General features: G+C 40.5%; 1 protein-coding gene across 11 annotated transcripts in view; it reads left to right on the plus strand.

The window, feature by feature from the left end:
* ITPKC (inositol-trisphosphate 3-kinase C) overlaps positions 1-9,887 on the plus strand; it is a 33,145-nt gene extending 23,258 nt beyond the window's left edge. For all 11 annotated transcript variants that reach the window (XM_063431120.1, XM_063431118.1, XM_063431126.1 and 8 more), the window contains 6 exons: positions 6,250-6,346; positions 6,802-7,015; positions 7,490-7,694; positions 8,277-8,378; positions 8,511-8,582; positions 8,884-9,887. In XM_063431120.1, coding sequence (XP_063287190.1) covers positions 6,250-6,346; positions 6,802-7,015; positions 7,490-7,694; positions 8,277-8,378; positions 8,511-8,582; positions 8,884-9,087 — 894 coding nt within the window. In that variant the 3' untranslated portion in view covers positions 9,088-9,887. The remainder of the gene's footprint in view (positions 1-6,249; positions 6,347-6,801; positions 7,016-7,489; positions 7,695-8,276; positions 8,379-8,510; positions 8,583-8,883) is intronic.
* The last annotated feature ends 2,365 nt before the right edge of the window (positions 9,888-12,252 follow it).

Here is a 12,252-nt window from a genome sequence, read left to right on the forward strand (position 1 = left end):
TTAGATCTCTCTTTGCAGGAAGTGTTTAGGAAGGCTGTGTAAGTCACATGCAGGGAGGTGTGTCAAGGGCTGTATAAACAAAGTGATTTAACTCCTAAATGACAGAGAATTGAGCAGTAAGTCTGCAGGTGCATGATCTATACACCAAAACTGCTTCATTAAGCTAAAGTTGTTTTGGTGACTGTAGCGTTCTTTGAAAAAAAATGTCACTGTTATTAGTACTCTGTGACCCTGAGAGGGACAGACCATTAAACATGTCACTGTCATTAGTACATTTGTGGTATGGCTCCTTGAATGCTTGCTCACATATATTGATGATGACACAGTTCTATGATGTTTGGAAATGTGGCTAATGATAAAATCACCATACTGTATTTGGTGGGCTTCCCTAATCTAATATCTAATTAGTTATTTAAAAAAAAAAAAAACAACTTGGACCTTTTGAGATTTTAAGGTCAGGTACATGTTTACTTTATAGGAACACTGAGCACCATAACCACTAACTTATCCGTAATTGGGCCTTCTACGCACCACAGCCAAGGACTACTGTTTTACCCTGGTATGGGTTTTTTAATACACCAACTCAGACTGGAAGGAGCATGGGCTCTTGACACAGCAAGTTAAGTGTCAAAATGTTTGTAAATGGTCTGGCAGATTGCTGGCAAACAGCGCCCAGGGACTCCTGGCCATGATGGTACGATGCAGTGATTATGGTGCTTTGAGTGTCACTTTAAGCTGTAATTGTATCCATTAACCCTCTATTTTATTTCTGCGGAGACTAACCTGAGTGCCGCGGATGTAAATACATGAAAACCAATTTACGTTTGAGATATTTGTTTCCCTTTAGAGCCAAACAATGTGTTCTTTATCTATAGAGAGACAGCCTTCAGCTATTGGTGGCTACTTTAGGAAGTATGGTGAGCCAGCAATTAAACGTTTTAACAAAGGTTTATATATAGTGTATGAAGGATTCGTTTAGTGACATTGTCGCAGTGGAGTCAAAGCAAGACATTGTTACTGCTCTGAGCGGTCAGTTTGTTATTAATAGCACATGTGCTTCACTTTAAACTCTATTTATGAGGAAACCAGCTTTAAGGCTGAATTGTAAGAGTCTCTACTTCCGTCTCCTTGAGAAAACTCTGTAGAAAATTCTCAGTGGGTACATTTTTTTTCCCTCAAGAATGGAGATTCAGGGGGAAAACAGCCAATGACCTTTGGAGAAAAATGAACGTAAAAATAAATAAAAACATTTTACTGAATACATAGCTACCAAGTGACTGTTTAGAATGGACAGTCCTTATTGTTTATTATTATTTTATTATTTATATAGCGCCATCACATTCCGTAGCGCTGTACTGATCCAAATCCATATTTCCATTTTTTCCTACGAGGAATATCTGAGGTGAATTCACACAGTTTACTTTTTTTTTTATATCAGTTAGGAATTGTGTGCCATAACTATTTTCTTCACAATTCTCCCCCCTGTTAATGGTTTCTAAATGACAATCCTGGCTTTTTAAAGGACCAATAAAGTCATACAGACCACTTGAACTCACTGCTTTCCTATGAGAGAGACTCCATGTGCATCACATTGGGTTATACCACCCCTGAAGGAGGACATGACTCCTCAATGACGAGGCAAACGGGTAACTAAAACCTTTTCCTTCATTTAATGGTGAACTAAATAGGGTCACTATAGCATTTTAAATACAGGTTTGTACTCCTAACATTGTAGTGTTCCTGTTTGATGGCACTTTTTCTAATGTTGCTGTTACAATAAATCGAGACCCGTTAGGGCTACTTGGTCGATTGTCACCTTTGACCGATGTCTCTGTGGTCAGACCGTGTTAGTTCAAGCTCTCTGTAAACATTTATCCTAAAGAACAAATCTATAACACCACAGCCGGCTCAATGTTTGTCTCTCTGTTTACACTTTGATAGTGTATACATTTACTGTTTGACAATGGTCACACTCAGACAAATATATAAATGCAACATGACAGCTTCTCACTGACCTGAGATCGTCAGACATTGGATACATTTCAATAAGAAAAGCGGAGTCTATTCCCGTCTATTCGCTCTCCATTATCTGTCATTGCAAAGTATTGAGGACTCGGGCTCTGGGTAACGGGAGCTACTGTTTTATTGTCTTGGATTTGTGAGCTTTAATTTTGTTACATTACGTGATGAATAACCGCAAGGTGTATTGTAACATGTTATTATTAATACTTTATATTTTTAGCAGCATTGTTTTTAGCTTAACACTAGCACGTTATTTACTAAATAATGGAATGTGGAGATCTGCAATACCGTGTTTGTTTTTGTTCATGGCGTTAGATTTATTTCATTTAGTCCCACAAATTGCCATTCCTCTGCCGGTTCTTCTAGAATCCCTGTTTAGAGAATAATGTTTCTCATTTGATTGCAGTAGGACCAGTGAATGGATTGCGACTGTATATTGTTAGGAATGCGTTGGTACTTTTTAATAAACTCCTAAAAATGAGACTAATGGAATTCTAGAATAACATCGCAGCACTTGCTTTGTGTGATAAATGATTCCCTGCTAATCAATGAATTCCTCTTTATACTCTCTGACTAGTTATTCCGTATTCCGTGGCGTTTGTTAAATAATATTCTGTCCGATGTTACATGCTCCTGCATGAAGGTCTGACCCGGCGTTGTGTTAAAAGCTTCAGTTTGTTGGGAGTAAAAACTCCATTGTGTTTCTAAAATAGATCTTTTTTTACGGGAACAATCTGTTGTTTTCGGTAACTCCCAGCCTTGTACTTTACGTGTTTATTGAATGTCAGTGAGATTGTGGTGCAGTGTGTCTTCCTGTAGGTTTCATGTTATGTTCTGCTCAATCGCCTGATATTTACTCATCCTTCTAAAACTTCCTGGTTTCGGTTTTCCCTCCCCCCTCACTTTGGGTTTTCAGAATCCATAATTGTTAGGAATCCAGCAGGAGACCCTTTGTGTTTTAGAGCTTCTAAGAATTTGCAATAAGTTGATACAAGTCATGGCTGCTCCCCTCTCCCCCCCCCCATGTTGATTATAAACTGAGTAAGTCCAGGGTGGGTACGTCAGGCAAACTGCTGTGGTCAGCCAAAGGAGATATTCAGTATTGTAATGTTGGCATCTTAAAGTAAAGTGAAGCCAACAGGACTAGAATGATGGGTTAGATGAGCCGGCATGCCCTGCAGTCATGTGTAGTGTTTTTATAAAAGGGACAGGTTTTTACCCTTAAAGTGGCTGAATGTTGTTTAAACCATTCTTTACCCCTTTGGCCATTTAAATAATAAAAAACACGAGCAATTTGGTCACTTCGAAGTCTTTACCTTAAATCCTGCAGAAAGGGGGGGTGAGCGGAGCGGAAGCTGCCAGAGTATCTTACTCTCTCTATTTTACACAAGCATGTTGGTGGAATTAGGACTTTGGCCGATCCTATACCAAACGGTTCAGATTCAGGAGAGCCCATGCTTTCTGCTGTCTCTGTCCAGCTCTCGGCTGTATTGTACTGTGATCTGCCAGATATGCACATCTCACAGACGGCACCTTATGTTTGGTGATGGATTTGGCCCCCGATGAGGTAGGATTCTTGTAAAGCGCCTGATTTGCTCATTTTACATTTCTGTACTTTCTGACCTCATTACCCAATCTCGCAATCGCTGTGCTGGGATGGCTGTTTACCCGTCTATCTAGGTGTTTGCATCATTGATTGTTTTGGGGGATTTCAGAAGGTCTGTGAGATACAAGTGACTTTGTGTTTGCAAAACTCCTGTATGTGCCCTCCGTTTTATAGCTCTGCTTCGTTGAGTTTTTTGTCACTGTGCAAGCTTTTATTTGCATTGCGAAAACTGTATGCTCTAAAATTGGTCCCTCCCTCTTTATTCCTTCCTAAAACATCAGACTGGTCAGTGTCCGAGCTCACACCAACGTTTTCTCCATCCGTATTCATACTTTGTACACTGTCTCAGATTATTGATTGGCCAATTGCAGCTTTAAAATACCCCACTCTATAATGTGCTATTTCTACGTGTTAAGTCTGAGTCTCCCTCATTCTCTGCGAGGTCAGCAAACACCCTCATATCTTAATTAATTGTTAGACTTCTCGCGGGCGGCTCACTTCCTATGGAATAGCCTGCCTACCGCCATCAGACTCTCCCCTAGTCTTCAATCGTTTAAGAAGGGCCTTAAAACCCATCTCTTTAGGAAATCTTATGGCCTCCCAGAGTAACCTCTACCTCACATACCTGTCTCTTGCTCTCTCCTCCAGCTCTGCTTCACTCCCACCTTATTTGATTGCTACTTCTGTCCTAATGTGTTTTACACCCCACCTCCTACAGACTGTAAGCTCGTTTGAGCAGGGTCCTCTTCAACCTATCGTTCCTGTAAGTTTTCTTGTAATTGTCCAATTTATAGTTACATCCCCCCCCAATAATAATGTTTTAAAAAAAAAAAATCCAACATTTACTCGGTTTATTTGCAAAACTGAGAAAGAAATTGCATATTTTAGGCTGAAATTGCTTTAAGCATTAAAGTTGGGGAATTCTCAATTTTTGGTGTAAAATTCTCTAGTTAGTTTTTCACAATATAAATTCTTGCTGGCTCTACACAAAGGCAGGGACAATTCACCATCTGTTAGTTATCAGGCTACAACAATGTATATATTGTATCCCTGTGTTGTACTCCGCTACAAATGATGTGGACACTGTAAATGGTTTATATTGTGGTTTGTTCTATAAAAGACGGTGCAGTATGGATCCTTGGACAGTGGAGGCTGGGAGAGTTCAGTTTTGTTTCCTGAACATTTGATCCCAGAGAGCATCAGATGGTGTTTGGTGGAGGGGGCTGAGTTGGCTGAACTCACGCCCATTCTTTTCCATTTTCCAGGTTCAGCTGTATTTATAATCGGCCCTCGGGACAGTTCGCATGCAGCGTGTTGTTTGTGTTCACAGGGAGCTGGTCCAGGAGCTGAATACATTTTGTTTGTATTTTTAGGCAGAGTCCTATCCTGCCCCTTTTGCTAAATATGCCCAAGGATTCATCTTAATTTCACTTCCTTTAACGAGACTTTGCATCCTTTGTCTGAATCCTTTCTACATTGAAACGGAATCTCTTTATGTCGTACATTCACTGGAATCATGCCAGCTTAGACGAAGCTCTCAACACACGCACGTCATCAACATGTCTTGTCTTGAGTGCTCTGCTTGTAAGGATGAAGCTGTGAGGTTTTGTAAGTCTCTTTCAGCAGGTCGCTCTCCGCTTTTTGTTCACTTCAGTGTATTTGGGGCTTTGTGTCTATTGCATGGAGCTGTGGAATACGATGATAAAGTGTAAAATGATGGCCAATACTGCCCTCCCATTCCAGCCTTTATTCCTTTTTATTTTTGCTGGATATCAGGACCAATATTTATTAAGCCTTTCTAATATACTGCGGTGTCTATCATTCCATTGTACAGCGCTACGGAATCTGATGGCGCTATATAAATAATAAAATAATAATAATTTCAGCCAATTGGCTTCTCCGTGCACCAGGTCTATTTGCGTAAAATATTTCCACCTAATATTCCGCTCTCATCGACTTCACATCTTGTCCCTCTGTGTTTAGCCTTTTCTTACAAAATGTCACCTTCTTGTACTTAAAGTCCCTTTAGGTTTTGTCCATTTTAAAAAATTGTCCCCCAAACCGTTGTTGCTCCGTGTATTTTTGATTTTCTGTCTCTTTTTAATAAGTATTATTGTGCAGAACTTGGCACTATTCTGGTTGAGCTTTTTGGGGTTTCCCATTTATATATAAAATAAACCCTAAATTTTTTGTCACTTCACAATAGACTACGTGATACAGATAGATTTACTCGGTTAGCCCCGGTCTGTACAGTTGTCTCTTTATAGACCTGCACATATATAAGCAAACCCGTGATTTATCTTTTGGTTTTCCATGGTGATCGTGGCGTGTAGAATTATTCTTATTTTGCTCCATGGTATAAATAGGCTTGTTTGGTGAATGGTAGCCCTGCCTCCAGTGAATGCCAGTCACTAGCCGATAATCTCAGCCTCTTTCCTGCTTGTCCTGGAGATAGCACACGGTTTATAAACAACTTGCGTATCCATATAAAGGTTATAACTTTTCTAGCTTTAAAAATAACAAAAGCTAACATTCCGGTTTATTGACAGCTGCATAAACCTTTATGAAGTAAGCGTAACCCAAAACTCAACTTCAGTTTTTCCTTTTTTTTTTTTTTTCAGAGGTCGTGGAGGAAGTTAAAAAACATTGTCCACTGGTCACCATTTGTGGTGTCCTTTAAGAAGAATTACCCGTGGATACAGCTGGCGGGGCATGCAGGTAAGGGAGCTTAGGACTTGGCAGACACAGTCCCCTAAAAGAAAAGCCTACAAAAAGACGAAAAGGAGGGGAATGGGAAAGGGGAAACCCGCTGCCGCGATGTGGCTAACACCGAGGGGTCAGCCTCCATTAAATAGCTGAGACATATTCTGTCCATGGAAGCCATGTCTTTTCAAATTCTGGAAATCTGTTATGAACCAAAGCAGTTAGGCTATCTCTTTAATTTTAATTATGGTATCTCTCTTTGCTGAGGCTCTGTGTGTAGCCAGGATGCAGTCAGGGCTCTTCTAGCAAGTGTATAGCAAGAGGAGCCTTTAAGTTGGACAGTCCTTGAGGTTGGGTCAGTTGGGCTTATAGCCCACACTTGCCACAGAAATCAAGGTTGCCTCATCCTGAAGGAGTCCAGGAAGGCCGTGTGAAGCTGCAGTGTTTAATTCCCCCGTTTTGCCCCACAGGTAACTTCAAGGCCGGGGAATATGGGAAAATCTTAAAGAAGTTCTGCCTGTCTGAGCAGCAGTGTCTGGAATGGCTGAACAGAGACTCGCTGCGACCGTTTGTCCCAGGATATTACGGCGTGGTGGAGAAGGATGGAGAGACCTACATCCAGATGGAAGATCTTCTCTCCGAGTTCGACTCTCCATCCATCATGGATTGCAAAATGGGAGTCCGGTAAGAGACCATGCATTGCTCTGCTGGTATTCTGCTGCCCCCCCCCCAAAAAAAAGTAAAGGGCAGAAATTATAAAAATCGATTCTGAGTAATTTAACCTGTGAAAGAATAATATCGTTTTGTCAAATTAAATTTCATCTGTGTGGCGTTAACAAACTGCAAAGCCAAAAAGAATCCACTTCTTCTATATTCATTCCTTCTTCAAACAGCTCGTCCATTGCTGGTTTTGTGATACACCATATGGTGTTTTCAAATTGCCGAATTTAAACAAATACAAATAATTTGCCCAATATTTGGACAAACAGTGATTTTGTTTGAAAACAAACACATAATTCAAATATATAGATATAGTGTTTGTGTTCTATTGTCAGTCACTTCAAATTCCTCTTCCACTGTCTTCCATCATATTGTCTTCTTCCTTAAATCCATATCTCCTCCTCCCATTTAACTCCGTGCTCTGCTTCTTCCATCCAGGACCTACCTAGAAGAGGAGTTGGTAAAGGCACGTGAGAAGCCCAAGCTGAGGAAAGATATGTACGAGAAAATGATAGCCGTAGATCCCAATGCACCCACAGAAGAAGAGCACATACAGAGGGCCATCTTGAAGCCACGATACATGCAATGGAGAGAGACTCTTAGCTCTACTGCAACTCTGGGCTTCAGAATTGAGGGCATTAAGGTGCGTGTGAAAATATTTTAGGCAGTGGGACACAACTCTTGTGAGATGGCAAATTATTATAGGGACTGTAGTTCTTCAAAACTATAGGACTTCATCTGAGCCATCCATGTGTTCTATATAGTGAATCGGAATCAATAGAAAACCCGTTTTACACAGAGCAGGAAATAAAAACTTTTAAAGTAAGTTACATCTGATTGAAAGTGAAACCATTTTGTTTTCATGCAGACTGTGTCCGTCACAGCCAGGGGAGGTGTGGCTATAGCTGCATAAACCAAAACAAAAGGGATTTAACTCCTAAATGGCAGAGGATTGAGCAGTGAGTCTGCAGGGCCATGATCTATACACCAAAACTGTTTCAGTAAAATAAAGTTATTTTGGTGACTGTAGTGTCCCAGTAAGTATTGGTCAGCTCAGTTGTTAGTTCTTGCACTGAACTATCAATCCTTGGAAGTTGACAACAATAGGCAAGTGGAATTACTCCTAAATCTGACGGTTCAAAAGCATAAAATGTAAACAAAGGCATTTTCTGGAATGTTACAAGATCCTTTGACATCTACTAACAACTCTCTTTTCAACTCTTAGAGAGCCGATGGAACGTGCGACACCAACTTCAAAAAGACCAAACAAAGAGACGAGATTGTCAGGGCTTTAGAGGACTTTGTAGATGGAAATAAGCTTATTTTGGTGAGTTGATACAATTACACGGTCAACCCTGTATTTCAGAAAAGTGCGTGAGTGTGCAAAGAACAAGCCCATGTTTGTATGTGAGTGGTCATTTCTACCCCCAACTCATGGGAATATTCTCCTATTATACAGAAAAACTACTTGGTGAGATTGAAGGATCTACGCACAGAGCTTGAGAAATCGGATTTCTTCAAATCACATGAGGTATTTTATTTTACACCGTTTCCTGGGCTTATATCTTTTACAGAAATGGTGATTAGGGGTAGTGAGAGAGAGCGAACAAGGTTTTTACAGTTTCAGGTGCCAGGTGAGGTTTATGAACGTGTATCTTAGTGGGGAATGTGGAATATTTTAACGGGTTACTCCAGGTACAACGAGCAATTGGAGTAACCCTTTAATGATTGTAGACATATCTAGCAGTTGATGTTTTTATAAAGGGTTGACATTTTAATAGATTCAGTTTTCATAAACTACTACAATTCATGAAGTGCTTCTGTCTCCTCAGGTGGTTGGAAGCTCCCTCCTGTTTGTCCACGATTCCTCTGGGTTGGCCAAAGTGTGGATGATCGATTTTGGGAAGACTGTGCGGCTCCCCTACAAACAGACACTAAACCACCGCTCTCCATGGGTGGAGGGTAACAGGGAAGATGGCTACCTGTGGGGACTAGACAATCTTATTAATATTTTCACCAGTATGGTGCAGGACTAACCACAATGTCTAACCAAATGAGAACCCAGCAACCTCAAACCCCCAAGTTCCCACCATACATTCCATCAAAACGGGGGCACGGTTACTCTCCGTCCATCCCACGTTCTGCTGCGCTGCTTGGACGAATGTTTGGAAGATTGCCACGAGTGGAAGTAGTCGAGCAGCTTTTAAAAGACAAATCACGTGAAGAGTGGAATTTTCACACTATGTCGCAGAGATCGGTCTAGGAAACCATGTCCGTTTTTATTCGAATGTACTTTTAACTTGTTTTTATAAAACGTATTTATGCTTGTACAGTCTCAAGAAACTCAACACTGGAATTATTGTACATACAAAACCGTTTTCAAGCTATTTGGGGACAGAAGTGGAGATCCTTTCTTTTTTTTATGTATATATTTTAATATTGTAACTTTTAGATGCAATAGACTGATTTATGCTCTATTTGAACAATTTTTTTTTTATAAGCAGATAATGTTAGTAACATGGGGGAGGCGAAATCTTTTTATTTATCTACTATTGACTATGGAGTTTAGGTTTATATATATATATATATTTTTTTTAATTATTCTTACTCCCTACCTTACTAAACCAAAGAGATTGCGTGTTTCTAGCGGTATTGCAGTAATAAGCTTTGCGCTTCTTAGGCTGGAAGCTGACATTGTCACTGTATACACCAAGACCAATCTTAAACCGCCTTGAATATAGCCATGTTTCATCTCATTGTTCATCTATCTTATTGTTGCTTTGAAACCCAGAGTAGAAAATGACATGTTTCTAGCAAATAAAATCTGCAAACACAACTGTATTATTTATTTTCGATTTATTTTCTGAAGTTTCAAGGACCGCTATAGTGCATATAGTCCTTGGGTCCCCCTCACCCTCAGGGACCCCTCCAGCCACTTTCCTTAGTCCAACTCTGGGCTCCCTCGGCGCTGGTAAACTCTCCTCCCCCGCCGACGTCAGCTCCTGAGTGGAACCGAATGCGCATGCGTGGCCAGAGCCGCACGCGCATTCAAACAATCCATAGGAAAGCATTACTCAAATGCTCCTATGGACGTTCTGTGTGCTCAATGAGATTTTCGCATTGAGCGTTGTGGATGCGCCTCTAGCGGCTGTCGGGAAGACAGCCACTAGAGGCTGGATTAACCCTCAATGTAAACTGCTATGTTTACATCTGAAGGGTTAAAACCAGGGGGACCTGACACTCAGACCACATCATTGAGCTGAAGTGGTCTGGGTGCCTATAGTGGTCCTTTAAGTATAAACGCTTTTTTCACTTAGAAAATAAAGGTGAAACGGCTACTATTGAACTAGACGACGTCCCATGAATACTAGCCAGACAGTTCAACGGAGTCTGTTTTCTTGGAGGCAAAAATAATTAAATAATACGTGCGTTGCCAGTAGTCATGTTATTGGTAAAACAATTCCACTTTTTTTTTTTTTTTTACTATCCTTTTGTTCCCCATATTAACAAATGTGTATTTTCACTATAAAGGGAATTATGGACAGTTTTTTTCAGATTTAGCTATTTTGAATAAACCATGTGGAATTGGAGCCAGTGATTATATATAAAAATGTCACACAGAAAGGTTCACTACAATCTTTTTACTGAAAAATGTAAATATTTCTATTTTTCTGTTGAGGTTGTGCCCATTAATATGCTGCTTTGGGCTGAGAAACCACAAGGCGACTCTGTTCTTCATTTCATTATAGCCATTTCTGGTAAGTTGAACGTCGGATGAAGACTCATGCAGGTCATGTAGTGGAATTGTTTTTAGTTAATTTGTTAAAGTTCTCTAGATGGGATCTTGTTAACATGACCCACAACACTTGAGTAAAGGGAAACCAAAAACTGCTGCTCTCTGAGATCAACTACGAGAACCAGAAACCTTTTTCTTTTACTAATAAAAAATAATCTGAGAAAATACTGTTATATAGAATGAGTAAAATGCGAGTAATAGCCTTTCGTGGGAAACTAACACTGGCAGTGATAATTGAATGGGAAGATGGTGGGTGATGGTAAACCCCCTCCTATGGGCACATGGACCCAGGAAATACCACGACCCCACCATTTTCCCCGGAGGGTATGGACGCAGGAAATGGTACAATGGCGAACCATTCCCCTAGGAGTACGGACGCAGGAAATGGTACACATCCTGGCTAATTCATATTAATTGAATCCAGAGAGAACTTCCAGAGTAAATGTTTTGTCCCATGTTTACCAGGCCCTCTGGAACACAATTTAGAAATTATTACTCTGTGTGTTTAGTCTTACTGCGAATATTTATTTTAACTAAAAAAAAGCATTAAAGAAAAGTGTGAAAATCAGAGTTTAAAGGATCACTATAGGGTCAGGAACACAAACATGTATTCCAGACCCTATAGTTTTAACACCACCATCTAGCCCCCTGGATCCCTCATGCCTCCATCAATATAGCAAAATCTTACTGTATTCAAGCCAGAATCTGTAGATCTGCATGCTGTTTGCTTAAAAAAAAAACAAGCAGTCTACTGACATCATCAGATGTGGTAGCCTGATCCAATCACAATGCTTCCCCATAGGATTGGCTGAGACTGACAAAGAGGCAGATCAGGGGCAGAGCCAGCACAATTCAAACACAGCCCTGGCCAATCAGCATCTCCTCATAGAGGTGAATTGAATCAATGAATCTCTATGAGGAAAGTTCAGTGTCTGCATGCAGAGGGAGGAGACACTGACTGTTTGGATGCATTTTAGGCAGCCATGACCCAGGAAGGATCTCTAACAGCCATCTGAGGAGTGGTCAGTGAAGTTATCACTAGGCTGTAATGTAAACACTGCATTTTCTCTGAAAAGACAGTGTTTACAGCAAAAAGCCTGACGGTAATGATTCTACTCACCAGAACAAATTCAATAAGCTTTAGTTGTTCTGGTGACTATAGTGTCTGTTTAAAACAAAGCGTGATGTGAAAGTATGAGCCAGTGTATATGCTCACTAAATATACAGAAATGTCAAAGAACAAAACTGACTGCTCACTGTTTTGTTTTTAAACATACACACATATCATAAACCTTGGGCACTGCTTGTCATTTAGTGATGTCCCGAACAGTTCGCCGTCGAACATAGCTTGTTCGCGGCGGGCGAACATATGTGATGGTCGGTCCGCCCCCTATTCGTCATGGAG

The sequence above is a fragment of the Pelobates fuscus genome, chromosome 9 (genome assembly GCF_036172605.1).
Source record: "Pelobates fuscus isolate aPelFus1 chromosome 9, aPelFus1.pri, whole genome shotgun sequence".
Taxonomy (NCBI): domain Eukaryota; kingdom Metazoa; phylum Chordata; class Amphibia; order Anura; family Pelobatidae; genus Pelobates; species Pelobates fuscus.